Source organism: Zophobas morio, unplaced genomic scaffold (genome assembly GCF_036711695.1).
Source record: "Zophobas morio isolate AGI-343-1 ecotype UQ-CSIRO unplaced genomic scaffold, CSIRO_AGI_Zmor_V1 ptg000008l, whole genome shotgun sequence".
NCBI classification, from domain to species: Eukaryota; Metazoa; Arthropoda; class Insecta; order Coleoptera; family Tenebrionidae; genus Zophobas; species Zophobas morio.
In genome coordinates, this window is record NW_026972113.1 from 2,463,842 (window position 1) to 2,491,447 (window position 27,606).

Consider the following 27,606-nt stretch of genomic DNA (forward strand, 5'->3'; position numbering starts at 1 on the left):
CTCGCGTTGGCAGCCCTGCTGAACCTAGTGTCACTTGTCAACCCAATGTCAGATGACGAAGGTCACGTAAATAATTATAATTTTTTAAACATTGCGATAACCAAAATGAGAACATAACACTTCATGTGTAGAGCGTGTTTGTCACACTATAGTGTCGTCAAATATTGACTTTTGGTATGTCTTTCTGCGATTGAACCCAGATCTTCGTCATTTAACATATGGACGTGTGACAAGTGCCAAACAGCATGTTTTCAGCCATAAAGCGCTTTGCAAGTAAAGGGGATGGCTCCCCGAATAGTTCTACGGTCGTTTCGCGCCCCCCGAGCCACCAAGCCATGTCCTCCTCACTACAAAGAAAATTCGCCAGGGGCGTGCAATATAACAGTAAGTCAAACCCGTTGCGGCTTTTCGCACTTTTCAACCGTTTTTTCAGTGAAAATCGTAATCAAAGGGGACAGAAATGTAGGAAAGACTTGTTTGTTTCATCGCCTGCAAGGGAAGAAATTTATAGAGGAGTACATTCCAACGGAGGAGATTCAAGTCACTTCTATCCAGTGGAACTACAAGGCTACTGATGATGTGGTCAAAGTTGAGGTGTGGGATGTGGTGGATCGTGGGAAGAAGAAAAAGCGGTTTGAGGGTTTGAAGCTAGAGAATTCGCAGATCGAGATGCCGGAAGAGCCAGCGCTGGATGCTGAGTTTTTGGATGTTTATAAAGGGACGAATGGGGTGATTATGATGATGGATTTGACCAAAACGTGGACTTTTGATTATGTTCAGAGAGAGCTGCCGAAGGTCCCTGCCCACATTCCTGTTATTATTTTAGCGAATCATTGTGATATGGCACACCATAGGACTGTCACTACAGATCATGTTACTTTCTACATCGAATCAATTGCAAGGTACTAGATTTTTCATAATTATTTCATTCACTTTTTAAAGTTATAACAAGTAGTCTGAAAAATTTTATTATTTGATACAATTAGTGTGAATAGAACCACAATAAAATTTCGCAACCTTAAACTTTCAGACTGTAAAAATATTAAAAAAATATGTTTTTAAAGGTTTAATTAAATTATATTATTAAAATAAAAATCATCAAGAATGTGCAAAATAGTGTTAGTCTACACATATAGTATTAAGTTTTCATTTTTTTGTTTTAGCTTTCTTTTGGTTGCCTTTTCTGACACTTTTTTTTCGTTTGTTTTTTATTTTTTTGACATGTTTTTGTACCGATTTTTTTACAGCGGTTTTTGTCGTGTTTTTTTTTTTCTATTTCAGTGTTTTCTTGTATTTTTGTTACTTTTTTTAATCCATCGTATTTAACTAGCTTTTTTTATTGCGCTTTTTTTCCATTTTCCCACGTAGCATTTTTTCGGTTTATTTGTCATCTTTTCTCAGGTTTCTATTTTAATCGTTTTTGATTTGTTATTTTTTTTGGACACGATTTTTGTTTTTTAGGTTTTTTTGATCCGTTTTGTTGTCGCTTTTTTTGTTCCATTTTTGTAATCTTTTTTTGGCTTTTTTATCGCATTTTTTACACGTTTTTCATTGTCTTTTGTTTTTTTTGTTAACCTTTTTTTCGTCTTTTTTCCAATTCATGTTAACATTTCTTTGATTTTTCTTTCGGACATCGTTAATTGCGTTTTTGTTTTGTTCCATATTTGATGTGCCCATTTTTAACGCATTTTTTAAACGTTTTTTATTTTTTGACCTGTTTTTATAGCTTTTTTGGTAATTTTTGTCTCCTTTTATTTTGACACCTTTTTTATGTCCCTTTTTTGTCTTGTTTCTTTTCTTTTTTTTGCTTTTTTTATTGTTTTGACACATTTTTTTAATCGTTTTCCGCTCTTTTTTGCGCCTATTTCATATTATGTCTTTTTGCCATTTTTTTGGTTGCTTCTTTATTTCATTCATTTTTTGTCACTTTCTTTTGTCATCTTTTTTTTAACACGTTTCGATTGCTTGTTTTTTGTGTTGTTTTCGTCATTTTTTGTGTGTTTTTTTTAGTATTTTGTTTACTGTATTTTTTTCCATCTTTTTTTGCTGCCTTTTTTTTCTTTTTTTTTTTGTACGTTTCTAGTGCCTTTTTATTGCGGTTTTTCGTCTTTTTTTTGTCGCTCTTTTTTTTTGTTCATTTTTTTTGTCGTTTTTTTCATACTTTTTTTGTTGTTGTTTTACTGCTTTTTTTTAAACATCTTTGTTTATTGCCTTTTCCCCCCTTTTTTTGTCACTCACACATTTTTTGCGAATTTTCTTCTGCCCTTTTTTTGTTATCTATTTTCGTCTTTTTTCCGCTTTTGTTTTGACATATTTTTGCCGTCTTTTCCAGCCCCTTCTTAAGCGTCGCGGTTTTTTCGTTTTTTTTTTTTAATTAATTCGCTTATGTCGCTTTTTTGAGTTTTTTGTCCAATCCTTAGTCACTTTTTAACGAAATTTTTTCAATTTTTGTATACTTTTTTTGTTTATTTTTTTTTCTTGTTTTTTTCACTTTTTTTGTTTTTTTACTGTTTTCCCCGCTCCTTTTTTGTCATGTTTTTCCCCAGTTTTTTGTCACTCTCTTTTGGTTTGTTTCTTTTTTGTCGTCTTTTTTTTGTCGTCGTTTTTTCGTAATTTCTTGTGTTGTTTTTTTATATATATATTTTTTACTGTATCTTTTTTCCCATCTTTTTTGCTGCCTTTTTTTCATTTTGGCAATTCTTTTGTTCCATTTTTGTCATCTATTTAGCCCCTTCTTTATTGTCTTTTGTTACTGTCTTTTTTGACTTTTTTAATTTTTTTGTCGCTTTTTTTAAGACTTTATTTGTTGTTGTTTTGTTGCATTTTTTTTAACACGTGTGTTTATTGCCTTTTTTTCTCTTTTTTTTGTCGCTGACGCACTTTTTTCCATGTTTTCTCCAGCCCTTTTTTTGTTCTCTATTTCGTCTTTTTTCCGCTTTTGTTTTGACATGTTTTTGCCGTGTTTTCCCCCTTCTTCTTAAGCGTCGCGATTTTTTAGTTTTTTTTTTATCAATTCCTTTAAGTCGCTTTTTTGAGTTTTTTTTTGGTCCCATTCTTTGTCACTTTTTTATCGCATTTTTTATTGTCCTTTGGGAATTTTTTGGCAACTTTTAAAATTCCAAATTTTTCAATATGAAAATTTCGGCCAATTTTTGACCACTGTCAAAATTCAAGCAAATACATTTTTTTGTAGTTTTTGAACACTGGAAAATAAATTTGGCCCCAATTCTTTAATAGTCACTACGATTTTTCCAGAATCGCCAATTGAATTTTCGCAATTTTTATGATTAAAAAAAATAGATTTCAAACTGAATATTTCCAAAATTTTGCCCCAGGAGCATATACACGCCATATTTTTGAAATCAAAGTGAGGAAATCTATGTCCCTGAATTTTTTGGAAATTTTTTAGCAACTTTTAAAATTCAAAATTTCTCAATATGAAAATTTCGGCCAATTTTTGACCGTTTCCAAAAATGAATCAAACACATTTTCTTGTGGATTTCGACCTCTAGAGAATAGATTTTATTATTTAAAAAAAATAGATTTCGAGCCGATAATTTCCAAAATTTTGGCCCGAGACCATAAACACACCATATTTTTGGGATCAAAGTGACAAAATCTATGATCCTGCATTTTTTGGGATTTTTTTTGGCAACTTTTAAAATTCAAAACTTTTCAATATAAAAATTTCGGCCAATTTTTGAGCACTTCCAAAATGCGACAACCAAATACATTTTTTTTTTTAGTTTTTGACCTCTAGAAAATAGATTTGGCCCCAATTCTTTAATAATTACTACGATTTTTCCAGAATCGCCAATTACAACATCGCAATTTTTATGATTAAAAAAAAAATAGATTTCGAGCCGATAATTTCTAAAATTTTGCCCCGGATCCATATACACGCTATATTTTTGGAATCAAAGCGAGGAAATCTATGTCCCTGAATTTTTTGTCGTTTCTTTTGTTTTTTTTCCTTCTTTTTTATTCCTTTTTGTGTAGAAACGTTTTTGTGTTGCTTTTTTTTGACACATTTATTGCTTTTCAGTCGCTTTCTTTTTTCATCTGTTTTTGACGCATTTTTCCCGCCGTTTTCAGTGGCATTTTTGTTTTGTTTTTGTCATTTTTGTCCCATTTTCTATACTTTTTTGTTTCTTTTTTGCTTCGTTTTTTTCCATTTTTTTATGACTTCTTTTCTATTGACCATTTTTTGTCCCTTTTATTTTTTTTTTACTGTTTTTCGCGCCTCTGTTTTGTCATGTTTTCTCGAGCTTTTTGTCACTTTATTTTGTCATCTTTTTTGACAAATTTTTATTGCTTTTTTGTTATGTTTTTTCGTCATATAACTTTTTGTTTTTTTTGTGTTTTTTTACTGTATATTTTTTTCTCTTTTGCTGCTTTTTTTGACGTTTTTACTTCCCGAGCGTAAGCAAAGGAAGTATTGTAATCGAGTCCGTCGGCCGACTCTCTACTTTTACGTTTTCTCGATCTTTCATGACCCCTAGAAGACGAAGAAATAGGTCTCCCATTTCCGTCTGTCTGTCCGTCTGTCCGTCCGTCTGTCCGTCTGTCCGTCCGTCTGTCCGTCTGTCCGTCCGTCTGTCCGTCTGTCCGTCTGTCCGTCTGTCCGTCTGTTGTCCCGGATTTTTATTAGACAGATAATCTCCGAAAGTACTCGACCGATTGTTGTGAAATTTTGTACTTATATTAAGAATATCATGTAGATGGTAAAACGCTAACCAAAATTTGTCGAATCATCCCCACCACTAAAGCGATGACGTCACTTCAAAATTGTACATAGTAAATGGGTTTTCAATTGTATAAAATAACATAGTCCTACACATGTAGTTTACAACTCTGAATCGACTTTTCACCCGAAACGTCCAGATTTTTGGAAAAAAAATCAAAATTATAAAACAACATTTTGAAATTTAATTTTTAATCTGCTAACCAGAATGCTTTGAAATGTTGCAGATGTTTTAAGGCTATAAACAGCATAATAAATTTTTAGTCAAAAAATATTTGCTTATCCCCTCCAAAAACTTGATGACGTCAGCTCAAAAGTTTGTGGAATAAATCATATCTAAAATGTACAAAATATGATGAGTCTGTACTTGTGATCTATCACTCCATTCACATTTTTTGGATTTGCATATACAGGGTGACTCAAAAAAATTAATGAATGCGTAAATATATTTTATTGATTTAATCAGGAACTACAAAACCGAATGCTTTGAAATCTTGCAGATGTTTTAAGGTTATAAAGAGCATAATAAATTTTTAGTCAAAATATATTTGGTTATCTTCTACAAAAAACTGATGACGTCAGCTCAAAAGTTTTCCGAATAAATCGTATCTAAAATGTACAAAATATGATGAGTCAGTACTTGTGATTTATCATTCCATTCATATTTTTGGATTTGCATATGCAGGGTGACTCAAAAAAATTAATGAAGGCGTGAATTTATTTTATCGATTTAATCAGGAATTACAAAACCGAATGCTTTGAAATCTTGGGAATATTTTAAAGTTATTATAAGCATGGTAAACTTTTGTTCAAAATGTATTTGTTCATCCCTCCTAAAAAAATTGATGACGTCACCCTTAAATTTTGCTGAATAAATCCTATCTAAAATGCAAAAAATATGATGAGTTTGTACTTGTGATTTATCATTCCATTCATATTTTTTAGATTTTCTTAAGAGGTGGTTCAAAAAAATTAATGAAGTCAATTTATTTTATTGATTAAATTAAAGGCAACACTTATTATTAGTATTACACCCCAACCAACCCAATTTGGTAGACACAAAATTTGTTAAAGGAAAAACTCGGTTGAAACATAAGGGTAGCACGCTTATTTACATCGACTTTAACATTACAGACCTGCATTTGTTTTATGCGTTCACTTGATTCCGCGAATGTGAAATAGACATGTTTATAATCAACCAATTGTGAATTTCACCGTCAAGAATTAAAATAAAACCCAATGTTTTATATAATAAGCGGAAGTCGAAGCAATAAAACCGACGGTCGTTTTGTTTACAGTTTCTGTGTTTGGCTCTCACGTATGCTGTTACGCCTATCATCTTAAATTAACAATGTTTATACATACACGATTTTCAGTTGCCTCTGATACGTAGGTATACGTGAGTAAATTGTTTCGTTATTTTATTGATTATTACAAATCAATATTCAAACGACCCAATTCATTTTCCCGAAAATTTGAGAATATAATAATTTTATTCTTAGTATTACACTACATCTATCCCAACTGATATACGTGTCCTTGCAAAAATGTTGATGACGTCATCGCAATTTTTTTTTAAATTCCCACTACAAAAATGTAATGAGAAAAAAAACACAATAGGCATGCAGTCGTCAAGTTTCCGACAGCGAGGGAAGTACTGTCTAAACTCTTTAGACCAATTTTTTTATAATCTTTTTGATCACATTTTGTCGTCTTTTTTGTCGTTATTTGTTAATTTTTTTGTTCCATTTTTGTCATCTTTTTAGCCTTTTTTCCGGCCTTTTATTTGTTTTTTTGTCGTTTTTTGTTGTCGTTTTACAAAAAAAATTTAAGAAACCCTGTATATTTTCTAATGTATTAAGTTTTTCTTTGCACATGTAGAATTATTGCATAGTGAATAGATTTCCACAAATGTCAAAGAACGATAATTAGACATTATTATACAGGGTGGTGATGAATAATTGTGCAATTATGGTGGATTATTGAAGACATTTTTGACCCAATTTAGTAGAATTCATTGAAGCCTCAATTTAATTTTCAAATGGACAATGTTTCGTGGAAAGATTACACACCAAAGTTGAATTTTTTAAAATGGAACGCTGTATATATATTTTAAGGTTTGAGTTTCTTAATGAAGAAAAAAAAATGAAATTGCATAGAAGAGTTTTTTGAGATAAAATTTTATAAATGAATACAGTTTTTAAAGACGATTTAAATATTTAATCAAAAACTTGGAAAGTTTTTTTTCTGTGGATACCGAGTCTCGAATTCTTCCTGAGATATGTATATTTATTTTTTCCCAAATTTACGAAAAAAATGTATATACACTTTTTGTAGAACAGATTGTTGTGACTCTAGACGCACTCAAAAATTTTTAAAAATATGTATGAAGTCTTTTTCATTTAAAGCTTCAAACTTTTGTATATTGAAAATAGAATCATTCATAAAAATGTGTCCAATAACTACCAAAAACCATTTCAGTTCTCGTTCGGCGCAAGTCCGCTACTCCGAATCTTCAATGCGCAACGGTTTCGGCCTCAAACTCCTCCACAAATTCTTCAACCTCCCTTTCCTCCAGCTCCAGAAAGAAACCCTCTTAAAACAGCTCGAACGTAACGAAATGGAAATCGGCGCCACCATCCAAGAACTGGACATGTTCTGCGACTCCGACGAGGCCAACTACGGCAAGTTCCTCGAGAACCTGGTGCGAAAAAGGCGCGAAATCGCCGACTCCAACGCCAACATCCCGCCCCCGGCCCAGCAAATGCGCACTTCCGCATCTAGTCAGCAGGTGTCTTCTGCAAACCCAGTGCAATGCGACGTGAAGCGCTCCCAGAGCGGACCGATCGTCATCGGGGCCGGCAAACCCATCCCCTACGGTAACCCCAGCGTGAAGAAACTGCCGCCGACGCAGGTGTCGAAGAGCTCGAGTCAGAGCTCCGGGTTCATCAGCAAAGTGGGGGTGGACCAGGTGGTGGAGGGCGGCGTGCCGGATTTGAGGCGGCTGGAGATCAGCCCGATTACTTCGGTGGAGGAGTTTTGTCCGGACGGGGGGCAAATCGATAGGAGTTTTCTGGATGATGTGCAATATAGCGTCCAGAATAACGCCAAGGTGGAGGAGAATGAGTCTGACTCGTGAGGGTGTGTGGGGTTGGAGGAGGCGAAGTTGTGATGGTGTTTTTTCAGGGATACGGATACTGGGAATCCTTTGGTTTCTGAGCTCCAGGAGGACTTTGAGCCGGAGGAGTTGGGGTCGTCGTCGAAGAAGGTTAGTTATAAGGTTGAGTTTAAAGCGCCTGCGCCGATGCGGATTGGGAGGTCGGACGAAAGTAGCGAGATTGAGGGAGACAAGACTGCCCCTGAGGACTACGATATGAAGCAAACCAACGACGAATTTGATTCCACGATTAATTCGGAGATTTCGGAGCTTACGTCAGACGCGTATGATGGCTGGATTGGGGCTGATACGAAGTGGAGGAGGTCACCAGAAGGTAAATCTTCACTATATTATTTAATTGAAGAAAGTGGTAAAAACCTTTATTTGCGTAGAACTCAACAAAATATTGACGTATAAAACGTATATGTCAAAAAAGTGAGGTTATATCGAAGTGACTGATTACAAGCGTCCTTATGACTCTCTAGTTTTTGTGATAATCGTTAAAAAATTCATAAATAAACCAGAGTCTAAGGGAAATCGGTTCGTCCGCTTTAAATAATGTGGATTTATGGATTTTAGAGTTTATCTAATTTCCCAAACTAAAAATACTCCGATCGAAAAAAAAAGTCACCTAGTAGGCTATGAAATTTATTTTGACAGTTATTTGACCGCAAATTCCCCAAGGTGGTGATTAGTACTAATTTAAGGACTTTGTGAACTGGAACTGCCAGACTGTATAAGGAATGCCTTGGAATTTTTTTAACACTAGTCAGGTTTAGAAAGAATTTAACATGATGATTGAAAAATAAAATTTAAAAACCGGAGAAAAATGCAAAATTTGGCCTTGAACTGTGATCGCCAACAAAATGGAACCCTACGTTGGTGTGTGTTTTTTTTCTGTTTGACGTAATGCGTCTAAATGCAAATTGGTGAACCTCAGGGTTCCAAAATCCCTTAAATCAAAATAAAAAATATGGAGAGCAATTCTGGATATGAAAAATCTGGAAACCAGCTTTCAAAAATGAAGTCAAATGTTATAAATTGACACAAATATTTGAATATCACGAATTTAAAACAAAGTTCAGTGGAAACAAACTACATAGCATGAGGACGCGTATAGACAGCGGCGCGAAGGGCGTCTCCTCGTCCTAAGCATAGCCAGAATACGCATATGGGTTTTGAACACTGCCTTTCTTGTTTTTTGCTCTTTTTTTTCTTTTGCCTTTTTTGTAATTTTTGTCTCCTCAATCCCCCCTCCCCATATTGTATTTATGACGTTCTTTTTTGTCATTTTTTTTATTATTTGAGCGCTTTTTATTTCGCCTTTTTTTGTTTCCCTTTTTCTTTTAGTGCCTTTTCTAAGTCCCCTTTTTGTATTTTTTGTAATCTTTTTGCCCATATTTTTGGTAGCATTTTTTGTCTCTATCTTGTCATCATTTCTTTGTCTATTCTTTATCGCCTTTTCTTTGTCGCCTTTTTTACACTTTTTTTGTTGTGCCTTTTTCTGTTTTGTTGTCGCTTTTTGCCTTCTTGTTTGTTCCAGTTTTTTTTATTTTTCTCGTTTTTTTCCGCTTTTTTGTCGTTTTTCCGCTTTTTTTTTCGTCGTTTTTTTCCGCTATTTTTTGTCTTCTTTTTAAATCAACCTTCATAATTTTTTTGGCTTTTTTGGTCACTTTCTTGTATTTTTGTCACATTTTTGTGCCCCTTTTTTATCGCATTTTTACCCGTTTTTTAATTACATTTTTAACCGCCCATTATTGTGTTTTTTTTTTAACATTTGTTTGGTGGCTTTTTTCACTTTTTTGTCGTTTTTTCCGCCTCTTTGACAACTTATCTTGTAGCATTTTTGTCGTCTTTTTTACTCTTTTTGACGCATTTTTGACTTTTTTTGTCGCGTTTTCTGTAATATTTTTTAAACCCTTTTTTATCGTCATTTTTTAACAGGTTTTTTTTCTCCACTGCTTTTTTACCTCTTTTGTTTTTGTTTTCTTTTTGATATTGTTGTGTTTTTGTCGCTTTCTTTTGTCATCTTTTTCGCTTCTTTGTCACCCTTTTTGCCATTATTTTGTGTTTTTCTTTTTTGGACTCCTTTTTGGTTGTTTTGTTTTTGTTCCTTTTTTTTTTCATATTTTTCGTGTTTTTTCTTAACAGCTTTCTGTCGCTTTCTTTTTTTTGTCGGTCCTTTTTTTTTGTGTTTTTTGCTACCATTTTATGCTCCTCTTTTTTATCGCCTTTTTTACAAGGTTTTTAATTGCCTTTTTGTCCCTCTTTTTCTTTGAAGAATTTTTTTTGTCTCGTTTTCTTTTTTACTCCCTTTTTAATGTCTTTTTTTAGCACGATTTTTATTGGTCTTTTTTTGTCACATCTTTTTTTTGCATTGTTTTTTCCTTCATTTTTTGAAGCTGTCTTTTGTCTTCGCTTTTTCGTTTTTTTCCCTCATCTTTCCTTTGTTCCCTTTTTTTTTACACTTTTTTGCTGTAATTTTTTCTATTCTTTTTTTGTCAGTTTTTTGCATTCTTGTTTATTTTAGTTTTCGTATTTTTATCGTTTTTGACATATTTTTTGTCGTTTTTTTTTTGTCGCTCTTTTATTCCCCCTCTTTTTTGTTGCATTTTTGTCGCCATTTTTACTGTTTTTTTTTTATGGTCGCTTGTCCGCCACGTTTTTATTTCTCTTTTTTTTCACCGTATTTAGCGAATTTTTGGGTCCTGTTTCAAGTCTTTTTCTGTGTCTTTTGTATTTCGCCTTTTTTATCTATTTTTTGAGGCATTTTTGACATTTTTTTTGTCGCGTTTTTTGTAATATTTTTTTAACCTCTCTTATCGTCATTTTTTAACACGGATTTTTATTGCTTTTTGCTTTCTTTGAATTTTTTGACATTATTGAATTTTTTTTTGTCGCTGTCTTTTGTCATCGCTTTTTTGTCAATTTTTTTCACCTTTTCTTTGTTAGCTTTTTTTACACTTTTTTGCTGTAATTGTTTTCTGTTCTTTTTTGGTTTTTTGTTTGTTTCAGTTTTCGTAATTTTTTTCGTTTTTTTTTACATTTCTGTCGGTTTTCCGCATCTTTTTTTGTCTCATTTTTTTTTCATCATTTTTGGCCCGCCACATTTTTTTATTTTGAATTGTATTTTTTACCCGCTCATTACTTTGTTTTTTGTGTGACTTTTTTTGTGGCTTTTTTTTTGATATATTTTTTTTGTCTCTTTTTTTGTCAATTTTTTGGCCGTTTTTACTGTTTTTATTTTGACGACTTTTTGGGTCTTGTTTTAAGTCGCTTTTTAGTGGCTTTTTATTTTCACTTTTTTGTTAACACCTTTTCTTTGTCACCTTTTTTTGACACTTTTTGCCACGATTTTTTTTTGATCGTTTTTTTGCTTTTTTCCATTTTTTTTGTTATATTGTACTAGTTTTTTTCGTGTTTTTCTTATGGTTTTTGTCGTTTTTTTTCTCTTTTTTTTTCTTGTGGTTTTACTACCTTTTGTGTGGTGCTCCTTTTTCTTTGGACGATTTTTTTGTGGCGTTTTCTTTTTTATTCACTTTTTTAATGCCTTTTTAGCAAGATTTTTATTACCCTTTTTTGTCACATCTTTTTTAAACCCCTTTTTTGTCTTTTTTGTATTTTTTTTCCTTCATTTTTGGTAGCAGTTTTTGTCGCTGTTTTATTGCGCCTCTTTTTTGTTGCATTTTTGTCGCCATTTTTACTGTTTTTTTAATGGTCGCTTCTCTGCCACGTTTTTATTTTTCTTTTTTTTTTTCACCGTATTTGGCTAATTTTTGGGTCCTGTTTCAAGTCTTTTTTTGTCCCTTTTGTATTTCGCCTTTTTTATCGATTTTTTGAGACATTTTTGACATTTTTCTGTCGCGTTTTTTTAATATTTTTTAACCCCTCTTTTATCGTCATTTTTTAAAACGGATTTTTATTGCTTTTTGCTTTCTTTGTATTTTTTGACTTCACTGAATTTTTTTTGTCGCTTTCTTTTGTCATTCTTTCTTGCCTCTTTTTTTATTATCTTTTCTTTGTCAGCTTTTTTGACATTTTTTGCCACGATTTTTTCTGTCTATTTTAATCGCTTTTTGTATTTTTCTTTTTTTGACCTCCTTTTTTTGTTCTAGTTGTTTTTATATTTTTTGTGTTTTTTCTTACACAGCTTTTTGTCGCTTTCTTCTTGTTCTTTTTGGCCCCCGGCCTTCTCCTTCAGCGTTTTTTCGTTGTTTTTTGTCGGTCCTTTTTTTGTATTTTTTGCTACCATTTTGTGTTTCTCTTCTTTAATCACATTTTTTTTACTAGGTTTTTAATTGCCTTTTTTTGTCTCCCCTTTTCTGTGACATTTTTTTTGCTGCGTTTTCTTTTTTACCCTTTTTTTAATGTCTTTTTTTTAGTCCCTTTTTTGTATTTTTTTAGCCTTCATTTTTGGTAGCATTTTTTGTCGCTGTCTTTTGTCATCGCTTTTTTGTTAATTTTTTTCACCTTTTATTTGTTGGCTTTTTTTGCACTTTTTTGCTGTAATTGTTTTCTGTTCTTTTTTTTGGTTTTTTATTTGTTTCAGTTTTTCGTATTTTTATCGTTTTTTTTTTTACATTTTTGTCGGTTTTCCGCCTTTTTTTGTCCCTTTCTTTTATCATCATTTTTGCCCCCTCCCCCATTTTTTTTTGTTGTTTTTTTTTTGGTGGAATTCTTCCTCATTTTTTTGTGCCTCTTTTTTACGCGTTTTTAATTGTATTTTTTACACACTCATTAATTTGTTTTTTTTTTGTGACATTTTTTGTGGCTTTTTTTGACATTTTTTTTGTGTCTTTTTTTGTCAATTCTTGGTCGTTTTTACTCTCTTTTTATTTTGACGAATTTTTGGGTCCTGTTTTAAGTCGCTTTTTTGTGGATTTTTATTTTCACTTATTTGTTTTCACCTTTTTTGACACTTTTTGCCACGATTTTTTCTGTCTATTTTATCGCTTTTTGTATTTTTCTTTTTTTTGGACTCCTTTTTTTTGTTTTATTTTTTGTGTTTTTTCTTACATAGCTTTTTGCCGCTTTCTTCTTGTTCTTTTTGGCCCCCGGCCTTCTCCTTTAGCGTTTTTTCGTTGCTTTTTGTCGGTCCTTTTTTTGTATTTTTTGCTACCATTTTGTGCTTCTCTTTTTTAATCACTTTTTTTTACAAGGTTTTTAATTGCCTTTTTTGTCTCCCTTTTTCTTCGACAATTTTTTTGCCGCGTTTTCTTTTCTACCCTTTTTTAATGTCTTTTTTAAGCCCCTTTTTTGTATTTTTTTAGCCTTCATTTTTGTTCGCATTTTTTGTCGCTGCCTTTTTGTCATCGCTTTTTTCTCGATTTTTTTTTCTCACTTTTTTTGGTTTTTTGTTTGTTTCAGTTTTTCGTATTTTTATCGTTTTGTTTTTACACATTTTTGTCGTTTTCCGCCTCTTTTTTTGTCCCTTTCTTTTGTCATCATTTTTGTCCCCCCCCCCTATTTTTTTTGTTTTTTTTTTTTTTTTTGGTGGAATTTTTCCTCATCTTTTTTATGCCTCCTTTTTACATGTTTTCAATTGTATTTTTTACCCATTATTTTGTTTTTTTTTGTGATATTTTTTGTGGCTTTTTTGACATTTTTTGCCGTTTTTACTCTCTTTATTTGACGAATTTTTGGGCCCTGTTTTAAGTTGCGTTTTTGTGGCTTTTTTATTTTCGCTTTTTTGTCCTTTTTGTATTTCGCCATTTGTGTCGTATTTTTGACGCGTTTTTGTCAATCTTTTTGTCGCGTTTTCTATGATATTTTTTAACCCCTTTTTTATCGCAGTTTTTTTTTTAACACGGATTTTTTTTCTTCTTTTGTCACTGTTTTTTACGTCTTTTGTTTTCGCTTTCTTTGTATTTTTTTTTTGAATTGTTGTATTTTTGTCGCTTTCTTTTGTGATCTTTTTGCCTCTTTTTATCACCTTTTTTTTGTCACCTAAAAACACTTTTGCCACGATTTTTTTCTTCTTTTTCTTTGACCGTTTTTTGCATTTTTTTGGCCTCTTTTTTATTATATTGTTTTTGTTCGAGTTTTTTTTTTCGTGCTTTTCTTAGTTTTTGTCGCTTTTTTCTCTCTTTTTTTTTGGGGGTCTTTTTCTTGTATTTTTTGCTACTTTTTTGTACTCCTCTTTTTTTATCACCTTTAATTACAAGGTTTTTAATTGTCTTTTTTTGTTTACCTTTTTCTTTGACGATTTTTTTGTGGCGTTTTCTTTTTTACTCCATTTTTAGCCTTTTTAGCACGATTTTTATCGGTCTTTTTTGTCACATCTTTTTTAAGCCCCTTTTTTGTCTTTTTTGAATTTTTTTTCCCTTCATTTTTGGTAGCAGTTTTTGTCGCTTTTTTTTTGTCATTTTTGCTCACCCTATTTTTTTTGCCGGCTCAGTATTGCCTTCGCCATTTTTATCTCTTTTTTTGACAATTGTTTTCCTTCTTTTTTATCGCCATTTTTTAACACGGATTTTTATTGCTTTTTGTCAGTGTTTTTTTACGTCTTTTGTTTTTGCTCTTTGTATTTTTTTGACATTTTTTATTGTATTTTTTTGTCGCTTTCTTTTGCCATCTTTTTTGCCTCCTTTTTCATCACATTTTCTTCGTCGTCGTTTCTGACGCTTTTTGCCACGATTTTTTCCGTCTTTTTATGATCACTTTTTTGCATTTTTGTCTTTTTTTTGTTGCATTGTTTTTGTTCCAGTTTTTTCGTATTTCTGTGTCTTTTTTTTGTATAGTCGATATATAATTATAATCACAAAAAAAAAAGAAAAATAAGCAATATAAAATTATGCCACACAACAAAAAATTTACATGAGATTAAATTATGCCTTATCTCAACCCAATCAAGATTATATCAAAGACCCAGATGCAATAAACACCATGATAGTAATTTAACAGATGGTAATTTCCAAGGTCTTGTTATCAATTTCGAAAGAGAAGGTACTTTTAAATATATCGTTAATTTAAAATAAGTTGAGCCTGAATAAGTGAATGTTCGCCACTTGTTTTATAGGAACATTTTCCATGATTGTTTCAAAAAGTACATAAGAAATATAATAAAGACAAAAATTACACTTGTTTATGAAGTAGTCAAAGTTTTACACATTTTAGTTTAGAAAATCATTAATAAATTGAAATTTCACTAGTTACACTCGTTGGATGCGATTCATTTTCAATATCAAACTAGATTGGACATATCCTAAATTTTAACACAGTTTAAACGTAAAATATGGAATAAATTTTACTATATTATATATTATTATTTAAAAAATTATCAAAGGGGGCGAAGACGTCTCCGTCGTGAGTCAAACCTTGGACTACAGCAACAGCACCGCGTACGACGACAGCACGAGCGTGACGTCATCCAACGTCCACATGGAGCTCCTCAGCTCCAAGCACAGCCCCCTGTCTCCCAACGGCAGCGTGCACAGCGACAGCGAGGAGAACCACACATCCAGTTCAGTGAAAAAAGAGAAAAAGAAAAAAGACAAAGATAAGGTAACAACCCCACCCCCGTTTCTTTCCTATAACCATCTACAATCCACAGGCTGATAAAAAACACAAGAGCAAAAAATCAAAAGACAAGGCTCGAGAAAAAGAAAAACACAAGGACTCGAATAAGGGCGAACGAAGAAACAAGCGAAGATCCAGGGACGAAACTTCGTCCCGCAAAGACGAACTCGAAGAGTTTTTGAACGGAAGTGCGAGTCCACCTATCGATGCAGCGTACGAGGCCATCTAGCGGACGTCGGTGACGTAACTATCTTGTTGCTAACAGCGCCTGCGCCTTCCACTTTTATATGCTTCATACAGTTTACAAATGTTATTTTGAAATAAATTTGTTTCATGTGATATGAATTCAGAATTGTTGTTATGATGTGCTAGTAGCTTTGCAATGTGGTCAAACAATTAACCAACTTATAACTGAAGAATATGACAAAATATTAACTTTTCATGTCAATTTAGGGTAAAACAATAAATATGTAGCTGCCAAGTCAATAAGTATTTTCTGGTTACTTCAAAGTGTTACTTGCAAACAGGATGTGTGCCTAACTTTTTTTTCGGACGTATTTTTCTACACCACGTGGAGTTCGACTGTGCATTTTTTCAACCTCTACTGTTGTTACATTTATTGTTTAATAATCCGCTATTAAAATTTTAAAGATTTATATTGTCTGCATATTTGTTTTGTTTTTAATGTGACTATTGTTAATATATTCGATTTTAAATATGAGCGCAGTGTTTTTTATGAAATAAATAAATAACTTCAAAAGTTTGTTGGGTTTGTGAAGACTCCCACGCCCCCGAAGTGCTACGCCACTGGTGTTGAATCCATGTGGGGATTAAGACATTTGTAGACATTCCAAAAATTGTCACACGTGTCGGGTTGACGCACGTGACTAAAGCTCGCTTCGCGATTGGTGTGAAAGTTCCGTTATTTACGCAGTGTCTACGACCTCATAAATAAGCGCGCCATTCGAGACGCGACAGCGTCCTCTGCCACGTTATAGCAACGACCACACGATGGCGCTACCATCGTCTAACAAGTTTATTCTTGTCAAATATGAAGAATGCGAATGCACCTCATTTCAGTCTGAGTCGGCGTGCAGTCGAGATGCATTTTCGTGCAAGCCCCCCTTTAGAAACCCCGCTATGAACCACGTCGATCCGTAAGTTAATTGTTAACCAAAAAAAAGACGTACAGCAATCACAAACTTAAGAACACAAACGCATGCGCATCAGTTGCCAAAGACAAAGGTTTGCTGTGTGTACAACCGAACAGTCAGCTGTAAGTTTAGGAATGGCATAGTTTGGTTTTGGGTGTGTTTTTGTGGTGTTGTGGGGTTATTTTGTACAAGACAATGTTTAGTGAATGTGTTTACTTGTTCCCTTTACTTTGCTTACTTCCTCCCATCCGAAGTGGTAAGTTTTAGAAATAAGGGTTGAAACGAGGCACTTTCGCCCTCCGGGGGCGAAGCGGCCGTTAATACGCTCCGTTTTCGTGTTTTCCGCCATGTGCGGAGCGCTAGGGCAAAGGGGGGCAATTTAGACCCATCGGAAGTGTCAAAAGTTACGCCTACTCGATGTTTGTTGTTATTTGCAGTTGATGTTCTATGACGAGAAATCTTCACCGTTGGCTACTTTTTGTTAAATTAATCAACGATTCGTTACGCTTTCCGGGAACAACGCTCGATTTTGTAACAGAAATGACTTAGCAATGAGTCAAAACAGCGAGGAAAATGTCGTAATTTCCAGCATAAAAACGAATCGATAATTGTGAAGAAATGCAAGAATTGCCGTTTTACATAATTTTTACGTTTTTGTGTAACTGCGGTTTGGGTTGTGAAGCTGCAACTTGTCTTCCTACAGGTTTTTTCTTGCCCGCAAGTTTGAAATGCATGACGCTGGATATTGAGAAATGGATTAAATGGAATCATGGTTTAAATAAGTTGCGGTTTTTCCTTTTAACATCTTGGGTAAAAATAATAAACGAAATAAGACGTCGTAACCACTGCGAACTCGTATGGAATGCCCGGGAAATATGGAACAGCGTCCAGAAAAAATTGGCTGTAAAAATGAAAAAATATAGTAGAATATAGACTACTATATTTATGGAATAAATTTGAAACTTTGTAATTGAATCCGACAAGGTTATAACGTCATCGATGATTTTATTTAATGTCAAATCGTCATTTCAGTGGATTTTGCTAATCATTGGTAAAAAATGAAATCATATATGTTAAAGGATTCTTTCTTTCACATGAACACAGGCCCTGCAAGTTTTCATTAAAACATTATCAGTTATTAGTCTAAATATTTATTATTGAACAACAAACTAATCAGTTTATTTTGTACAGGGGAATTAAAAAATGGCCACAACTTGTTATGTATGGTGTGCACTCGAAAAATGTTTTTTTAAGCTTGGTATTAGTTCAAAGATAAATTTTGCGGTTTCTAAGATTAAAGATTAGCGCCACAGATAACACTGAGTCCCCGCTGTTAAGGATTGTAAAGAAAATATTTGCTAATTATATTATCGTAACTTTTCACAACAGAAATTATTTAGGAAATGTATTCTTGTTGCGATTTTTTGTACTTTGCCCCGATTGCGAATTTCCTTTCCGGTAAAACTGGATTCCTGATGACGTCATAGAACAGCTGACCGATTCTGGATGTGTGACGTGAATTTGTTAAAAAATCGTCATTTACGATGTTCACTATTCAAGGAAAAACTGTAAATTACACCAAATACCTCATTAATTGTTCTTCAGGCTTGGAGAAAGTTCAGTGTACATACCATTGCAGACTGTTTTTACTGAATAACGTTTTGGAATGACGTCATAAACGTTAATTTCGTACAATTTAAGGTTATTTAGTTGTTATCTTGCTGGAAAATTAAGAAAAATTGTTGAACTGCTACTGAGAAAACAGATACCAGAAATGGGTATATAATTAATTTTTATAATTAAACAATTAAGAACACTAATTAACTTTGGAAAATCCCTGTGATAAATTGGCCATCAACTATTTTTTACAAATTCTCATTAGCTTCTTAAGCTTTACGTATAAGTACAGTTTATTTTTGAACTTAAGATGCGACGTTGCCACGTTATTCTAATTTCGTTGAATTTTTATTATGGTACATTTTAATCTATACAGTGTTTCTAAAAAAAATCTGAAGTATTCGAGTTTTCAAATATCGAAACATATTTCAGTTTTTGAAATAGAATACCCTATATTTGTTGTTCACTTTTTTTAAGTGAAAGAAAGAGAACAAACAATACAATAAAATGCAGTAATTAAATACAGCGTGTTTTATTTGAAAAACTGGTACATTGATATTTGAATCCGATAAGAATTATTTTTTCCATAAACACCCTGTATATTAAGACTCAATTAATTTATACCACAACAAAGTGCAAGCCATTTTAGATATTGCAACAGATTTTAAAAGTAACTCTTCAATTTCTAAAAAAAAATCAATAGAATTTTAATAACGTGGCAACGTGGCATCGGAATTTCAAAAAATAACTATAGTTATGTGTATGTCAAAATATACCGGGTGTCTGAAAAAACTAAAAAAATTCTTAATCATGTAGATTACGAAATAATGGAAATCCACCTTTTTTCAAGGACAATAACTATAACATCTAGTAGTCATTTAATCGTGCATTAGTATTAATAAAACAAGCTATTATTTTTCATTAATAAATAAACCAAAAAAAAACATTTAATAAGATATTTATAAATTATAAACAAAAACAAAACCAACAAAAGAAAAATCCATTAAAGCATTACCCACTAAACACTAGAAAAAGTTCCTGCCTTGTGTATATAAGTAAACTCGTAATGTTTCCAAATTTTCATCATTTTTCGTAAAAGTTAATCATCAATAGTTGCTAAGATAAAACTGATTTTGGCAAATGAGATACTCTGTAAGAAAAGAGAGGGTGGGTGGGCGGGGCTAGTACTTGCTATGATAAGAGTGATTTTGGCAGATGACAGACTTTCTAAGAAAAGAGAGGGTGGGTGGGCGGGGCTAGTACTTGCTAAGATAAGAGTGATTTTGGCAGATGACATACTTTCTAAAAAAAGAGAGGGTGGGTGGGCGGGGTTAGTACTTGCTAAGATAAGAGTGATTTTGGCAGATGACATACTTTCTAAAAAAAGAGAGGGTGGGTGGGCGGGGCTAGTACCTACTTGCTAAGGTAAGAGTGGTTTTGGCGAATGATGTATCCTCTAAGAAATTGAATTGAATTATTATAAGAAAAGACACTAGAGACTCCAAAGCACTTTCAAATTCTTTCCACACAGGAATACCTAGAACCTCAAGATTGTTTTAATTTCTTAAAAAAAAAACGGGGTTGTTTGACGTATCAAAAAGTTTTCAAAACCCTACGTTTAAAATGTTCGCAGTTAATTTTAGGTCCCCTGGTGTTGTATTTTCGGATAAATTTAAAAGAATCTGGTGTTTTGTTGCTGGATGAACTTGAAAAGATCTTTTCAGCTTTTAGTGTTTTTGTTTTTTACTTCCCGAGCGTAAGCAAAGGAAGTATTGTAATCGAGTCCGTCGGCCGACTCTCTACTTTTACGTTTTCTCGATCTTTCATGACCCCTAGAAGACGAAGAAATATAGTCCTACATATGTAGTTTACGACTCCGAATTGAGTTTTTACCCGAAACGTCCAGATTTTTGAAAAAAAAAATCAAAATTATAAAACAACATTTTGCAATTTAATTTTGAATCTGCTAACCCGAAGGCTTTGAAATGTTGCAGATGTTTTAAGGCTATAAAGAGCATCATAAATCTTTAAAATATACAAAATATGATGAGTCTGTACTTGTGGTCTATCACTCCATTCATATTTTTTGAATTTGCATATACAGGGTGACTCAAAAAAATTAATGAATATGCAAATTTATTTTACTGATTTACTCAGGAACTACAAAACCGAATGCTTCGAAATCTTGAAGATGTTTTAAAATTATAACAAGCATGGTAAACTTTTGATCAAAATGCATTTCGTCGTCCCCCCTAAAAAATTCATGACGTCACCACAGAATTTTGCTTAATAAATCCTATCTAAACTGTGCAAAATATGATGAGTCTGTACTTGTGATTTATCACTCCATTCATATTTTTTGGATTTGCATATACAGGGTGACTCAAAAAAATTAATGAATGCCTAAATATATTTTATTGATTTAATCAGGAACTACAAAACGGAATGCTCTGACATCTTGCAGATGTTTTAAGGTTATAAAGAGCATAATAAATGTTTAGTCAAAATATATTTGCTTATCCCCTCCAAAAACTTGATGACGTCAGCTCGAAAATTTGCCGAATAAATCATATCTAAAATGTACAAAATATGATCAGTCTGTACTTGTGATCTACCACTCCATTCATATTTTTTGGATTTGCATATACAGGGTGACTCAAAAAAATTAATGAATGCGTAAATTTATTTTTCCGATTTACTCAGGAACTACAAAACCGAATGCTTTGAAATCTTGAAGATGTTTTAAAGTTATCATAAGCATGGTAAGTTTTTGATCAAAATGTATTTGCTCATCCCGCTAAAAAATTTATGACGTCACCACAAAATTTTGATGAATAAATCCGGTCTAAAATGTACAAAATATCATGAGTCTCTTCTTGTTATTTATTATCCCATTCATATTTTTTGGATTTGCATATACAGGGTGACCCAAAAAAATTAATGAATGCGTAAATGTATTTTATTGATTTAATCAGGAACTCCAGAACCGCATGTTTTGAAATCTTGCAGATGTTTTAAGGTTATAAAGAGCATAATAAATTTTTAGTCAAAATATATTTGGTTATCTTCTCCAAAAAACTGATGACGTCAGCTCAAAAGTTTGCCGAATAAATCCTATCTAGAATGTACAAAATATGATGAGTCTGTACTTGTAATTTATCATTCCATTCATATTATATGAATTTGCAGATACCGGGCGACTCAAAAAAAATAATGAATGCGTAAATTTATTTTATTGATTTACTCAGGAACTGTAAAACCGAATGCTACTGCGAAAAAAAAACCTAATGGGCATGCAGTCGTCACGTTTCCGAAAGCGAGGGAAGTACTGTCTAAACTCTTTAGACCAATTTTTATGAATTTGAAAAAGTCTGAGTGCCGCGGTGTTTTTTTTTTTAATTCGATAGACTTGTGTACCCATGGTGTGTTATTTTGCAAGCCCCTGGAGATTTTCTTTGTAAATTATTTGAAACAATTTTGGTGTTCTATTTTTGGAAAATTCTGACCTGGGCTGTTTTTGAGTTAATTTTGGAACCTCGTTTTTTTCCAAAAATTTATATTCGAAAGTGAGCCTGTAGTGCCTTATGATAAATTAATTAAATTTCTTAAAGTATACGTCATTTGCTAAAATCAGTCTTATCTTAGCAAGTACTATCCCCGCCCACCCACCCTCTCTTTTCGTAGAAAATATGTCATCTGCCAAAATCACTCTTATCTTATCAAGTACTAGCCCCGCCCACCCACCCTCTCTTTTTTTAGAAAGCATGTCATCTGCCAAAATCACTCATATCTTAGCAAGGACTAGCCCCGCCCACCCACCCTCTCTTTTTTTAGAAAGTATGTCATCTGCCAAAATCACTCTTATCTTAGCAAGTACTAGCCCCGCCCACCCACCCTCTCGTTTCTTACAGGCTATACCATTTGCCAAAATCAGTTTTACCTGAGCGAGTATTAAGTGGGGCTAAGTTTAACTTTTTCACACATAATCTTCTACACGCAAGCAATAGCCCCACCCTCTTTATTCCAGTAATTGCTCTTAATATTATCCTATTCGCCCTTTTCGTTATTTTTCGTCCTTTCCGACTTTTCGTCCTGTTCGTTCTTTTTTGTCCTTTTCGTCCTGTCGTTCTTTTTCCTCCTTTTCGTCCTTTTCGTCTTTTTCAATCTTTTACAAAACTAAAACACCAGGCACTCTCAAGATTGTTTTAAATGCTTAAAAAAAATCTTCTAGGAACCTTTGGAAAAATCTCAGAAACCCAGATTCTTTTAAATTCTCCCAAAAAATTAAAAGAAAATAAAACTTGACTTTTTTTCTCAATATTTTTTTTGAATCACATAACACTTATTTAAAAACATGTTTCATATGGTCACTTCTTGTAGGAAAATAAGGATTTAGAAATTAAGCTCCGCCCCTGGGCTCTCGACGAATAAAAAAACACCACAATTGATATCCGTAGGGGTGGGTGGAGTCAAATTTTTGGCTTTTTTTCTAATATGTACAGTTTTCTTTCAACAGCACGATACGTAAAACACATGGTAATTTCTTGTAGAGAAATAAGTATTTTGCAATTATTAAGCTCCGTTCCTCGACTAACGACGAATAAAAAAATCATCACAACTGAATTGGGGGTGGATGGGCGGGGCTATTACTGGACTAGCCCCGCCCACCCACCCTCTCTTTTCTTGGAGGATATGTCACTGCCAAAATCAGTTTTATCTTAGCAAGTTTTATCTTAGCGGTATATCTTTTGCCATCCTATATATTTTTTTACAGATTCTTATAGAGTTTGTTTTTCTGATTTTGTTAATGTAGCAAACTTTCATCACGCATGTTCCGCCGGTGCTTTTGATTCGAACGCAATATGTTACGAAAACACACTCTTGGTCTGGTATGGAGTACGGCAAAATCGGGTCAACAACTCAAGACGGATTCATCAACTACAAATGCAGGAGTTTTTTATTTTATACAAATAAATTTTAATTCGACAGCAATTACGCTTAGTAACTAAAAATTGATCTTTGGATTTAACGAGTGATGCGTTCACGTTAAACACAATAGTGTATTGTGTGAGAAGTTTATGAACGCCTCACATCCTGAATCGGTGGGCTGTCGCCCTGACGTCACGCCGCTCGCATTGCTCGCTACATTTTCTAATTTGACCCGTCGAATTAAATTTTTTTGCAGAATCGTGATTATACACTTTGAACACAAGTATCCTTGAGTGGTAGTCACCGAGTCGTTCTTGGTTGTTTTCAAACGGGCGTGGATATGGATAAACACGAAAACAAAACATTGTTTACAAATTATAAAATCCAGCCAGTTTTCTAACTCCTGTTAATATTGGAACCGAGGCCACGTCAGTTTATCTTGGGTTTTCAACAGTTTACTAAATATGTGTGCTGACTAAGCAAAATACAGAAGGTACATAGCTGCGATAAGTGTTAGTATCTTGACTCATGCAACACTATCTTTACTTTGAGTAAATAACAACAACGGACAGCGATAAAAAATATAGAATTTCTTCGGAATTTGCAACGTTGATATAGCTCAAACAAAGCACACTAATTACAGTGCACTCACATTACGAACGTCTATTTTTAACCACAAAGCGAAAAAATCTCACTACATGCAGCAAACCCTCTAAAGTTTATGTTTGTGATGGAACCAATCTTTTAACATTTATTTTATCAAAGGTGCTGATTCATCCACGGGTTTCTGGTTATAAGTCAGCTTATTTGTTCAAAGGTGGGATGTCACGGCAAGTCCGAAGCTTTCAAAGTATAATCTTCTTTAATACTGTTTGCAAACATTGCATTATTACATGCTTATCTTCTTCGGCAGCTTCTCTTAATGGGGTGTTCTAAAACTACAACTGATATAAGGCTTAAAGTTAATCGGGCTATCGGGTCAGTGCAGTCGCCTCTAATGCATTGTTTATCTTATCAAAATGCTAATTTTATCGCGGGTTTTGAATACAGTGGAAAGGACGATTGCCGCTACAAATCGACAACAATTTAGCCCGCTGCTTGGAAACGAAACAACCACTAGTTACTCGTTTATTTTCGGACTACTCTTTCTTTTCTCCAGTTTACGTTATCTGAGCTGCATCACCAGGAACAAACAGTAAAGCCGGCACTTATTTTTAAAACAGACAATTTAAGCCCACTTTAATACACCACCACGACGAAAGATACTTCTCGTAAAAATAACATAATACGAAAATAAAATAGTGATTTGTGTCTGACATACGTTGGAAAAAAGTCTGTAGCAACTACAGGTTTATTTCTAATCGCGTAGCGTTTGTCGGAATTCGATTCGACGATGAAGGAATACTGATTAGACACGATTTCGAACTGGAAGAGTTCGCTGGAAATGTGCCAAAATGGAAATTTGTGCGGATGCAATGAGGACTGTTATTTAACGTTATGAAAGTGGAAATCAGCTCGTGAGCGATTAGAAAATTAATCAAGGGACGAAAAGTTGCATTCAATTTTTTATTGATAAACAGGCAATTGGTTGAATTTCCAATAACCCGTAAATACGTAATGCACGCTTGGCATAATTGCTGCATTTTAGTTGGTTTCAGCCGGATCAAATAAAGGCAGAATAATTAACAGCAACGTGATCAATAACGTTAATCACGTTGTTAATTGTCGCTAATAGAAAATTTAATAGCGCAAGAAACGGTGTTGTAAACTAGTGAACGGCGTTTATTTACTCTGACTCAATGGAGTGATTGTTTTTACACAATAGTTTAAAAGAACACGGGACAAGTTCGAATGTGATCAACGCAAAGCCAGACAGGCGAAGTTTTAATCACTTCATGCAGCGTCCAATTAATTTATCGTCTATGAAAATATTGCAATTGAATATTTTATCTCCGTATTGCTTCCAGTGCTATTCTCGTTAACGATTTTGTTTGTTTGAGCCGACGGCACTTTACATGTTCATCATGTCGCCGCGACTAGTTGTTGTGGAGGTCAATGTTTATTTAATTAACTATTATTTTTTGTTTACGTGTTGTTCAGGCAGAGTTCGTTCCGTCTGATCACTCTCGAAACGAAATCGTGATTCATCCGATTGAAATTTTAAGAACTGCGTATTAAATAAATCGATCCGGTTTCAGGTAGATCAACAAGTTGAAATGTAAAACAAGCCGTATTGATAGTATAAGTGTAAGTGGTTTATGAAACGAAAAACGGAAGGATGTGGTTTACCGCCTACGTTATGCTATCGTTGGCTCTTATCTTTGATGATTGCTTTCCTGCGAAGTAAAAGATAGGATTGGTATCACTGTGACGTGCAAAAATAAGAGTTTTTGTATAGTGATAAAATTTTGAAAGTTAGTCAGATTCTACGAGGGTGTTTACCAGGCTGGTGGTTCGAGCATTGTTAAAAAATCGTCACGATGTTCATATTCGAACTCAATTTGTAAATGGAAATAAAGCGGCAGTAACTCGGCTTTAATTAGTTTTATTATTTACATGCTAATTCCGTCCAGATAGCAGGTATTTCCAGGAACATAAAATTTAATTCAAAATTAAAATTCCCCATAATCGTCGGAAATGTAAAAACGAGCCAAGTTTTCTGCGGCAGCCAAGGTTACTAGCACTGACTCACGCAGGAACTCCCATGTCAGTGGCCTTTTTCAGATTACAATACAGACTTTCGTCAAGTACGACAAATGATAAAAAACTACGACCATGTCGCGCTGTTTTATTCTGCGGAATTAACGAAATGAGCTTGGATTATCCTTTTATGCGAGATGTAGGACTAGGAATAGCGCTCGCGTGCTCATTTCGCCCGGAAAATATTCCAGACGCAGTTGATGTTGTAAGTCAGGGTGTGATGAATTTTGTTTATGAATTTTTATTTGTGTTTTTGGAGTGTACGTACTGTTTGTGGGGTTTTAAAATTATCTGAATTTGGATAACGGGGACGAGCTGAATAAAGCACGCGACAAAATTGTTTGTATTTTGCCAACCCCTGTACGATAATGGGTTTGTCGCCCCACGCTCCGCCTTGTATGGATTTGTCTTTTGTGTACGAGTGTTTTATTTGTTTTAAGAGCGGTTTAATATTGTCGCTGGTGGACAGAGGGTTTAATGATTACGTTTATGTTCGATGTTGAATTGGAAAAGATTGTGGAAATTTGGAATTAAGTGTCAGTGAACTGGAATTGTCAAGATTTATTCATTAATATGTAAATTCCACATAATAATTAGTAGTTTACCCACGGCTCCCACCACCACCGTTTATTTTCCCGACTACAACGAAGAGAACCGACTGCAGTTGTCGTAATTCTCGCGTTACCGTAGAGTAAACACTTTATTCAAAATCGAGGAATGACAGCATTCATGTTTTTTTGACGTTTCATGACCCCTACAGTATTTTTATTAGATATATAATTTCTGAAATCAACGAAGCCATTTTTTTTTTAATTTAAAAGAATCTTCTGGGAGCGCTCTAGAGTTTTGTTAAAAAAAAAATTGGCAGAATTCAAAATTTTTCTGAAAACTCCTGGTGTTTTACTTTCGAAAAATATTTAAATGGATCATTGGTGTCTTTTTTTTTAATTTTAAAGAATCTTCATGTTCCAGGCTTTCTTTTTTAATAATCTAACAGAATCTTGACAGCCCCTGCTGACCTTGTTTTTGAAAAAAATCGAGAGAATCTCGGGGTCATGGTGTCTTTTTTTCGAAAGAAGTAAAAGAATCTCCGGGGTCTTTGATGTCTTTTTTTAAGAATTTAAAGGAAGCTGGGCGTTTCACATGGATATTTCTCGTAGAAAAATAAGGATTTTACAATTAATCCCCGCCCCTCAGCTTACAACGAATAAAAAAAAATCATCAAAATTGAGATAGGGCGGGTGGGCGGGGCTTATATTTTGCCTTTTTTTTCTTAATATACATAGCTATCTTTTCACAACAAGAAACTTAGAACATGTTTAAAATGGTACATTTTTGCAAGGAAATATGGGGTCTAATTGCAAAATCAATATTTCCTTATACAAATATTCCATTTTAAACATATTTTGAGTTTCATGTTGTGAAAATAAGTCTACACATATTAAAACAAAAAGGTAAATTATAAGCCCGCCCACCCGCCCTATCCCAATTGTGATGATTTTTTTATTCGCCGTGAACCAAGGAGGCGGAGCTTAACTGCAAAATACTTATTTCTTTACAAGAAATTAAAAACAGATTTTTGGGTATCGTGTTGTGCAAAGAATACTACGTATATTAAGGAAGAGAGCCAAAATATAAACCCCGCCCACCCACCCCATCTCAATTGTGATGATTTTTTTTATTCCTAGAAACTCAAAACAAAAATATGTTTAAAATGGGAAATTTGTATAGGAAGATATCCATTTTGCAATAACGCTCCGCCCCTCGGTCTGACAACGAATGAAAAA

General features: G+C 33.6%; 2 protein-coding genes across 5 annotated transcripts in view; both read left to right on the forward strand.

Moving 5' to 3' along the window:
* The first annotated feature begins 7 nt into the window (after positions 1 to 7).
* On the forward strand, positions 8 to 16,182 carry LOC135125017 (rab-like protein 6). Of its 2 annotated transcripts, none has more exons than XM_064050295.1 (6): positions 8 to 384; positions 434 to 902; positions 7,226 to 7,879; positions 7,931 to 8,235; positions 15,187 to 15,404; positions 15,472 to 16,182. In XM_064050295.1, exons 1-6 carry the CDS (start codon positions 246 to 248, stop codon positions 15,646 to 15,648), a joined length of 1,962 nt encoding a protein of 653 aa, XP_063906365.1. In that variant the 5' UTR covers positions 8 to 245; the 3' UTR covers positions 15,649 to 16,182. The 2 variants fall into 2 exon arrangements, with proteins under 2 accessions (XP_063906365.1, XP_063906364.1); XM_064050294.1 differs by having other exon boundaries at positions 9 to 384; positions 15,454 to 16,182.
* Positions 16,183 to 16,484: 302 nt separating this feature from the next.
* Kuz (kuzbanian) overlaps positions 16,485 to 27,606 on the forward strand; it is a 148,606-nt gene continuing 137,484 nt past the window's right edge. For all 3 annotated transcript variants that reach the window (XM_064050296.1, XM_064050297.1, XM_064050298.1), the window contains exon 1: positions 16,485 to 16,829. In XM_064050296.1, coding sequence (XP_063906366.1) covers positions 16,769 to 16,829 — 61 coding nt within the window. In that variant the 5' untranslated portion in view covers positions 16,485 to 16,768. The remainder of the gene's footprint in view (positions 16,830 to 27,606) is intronic.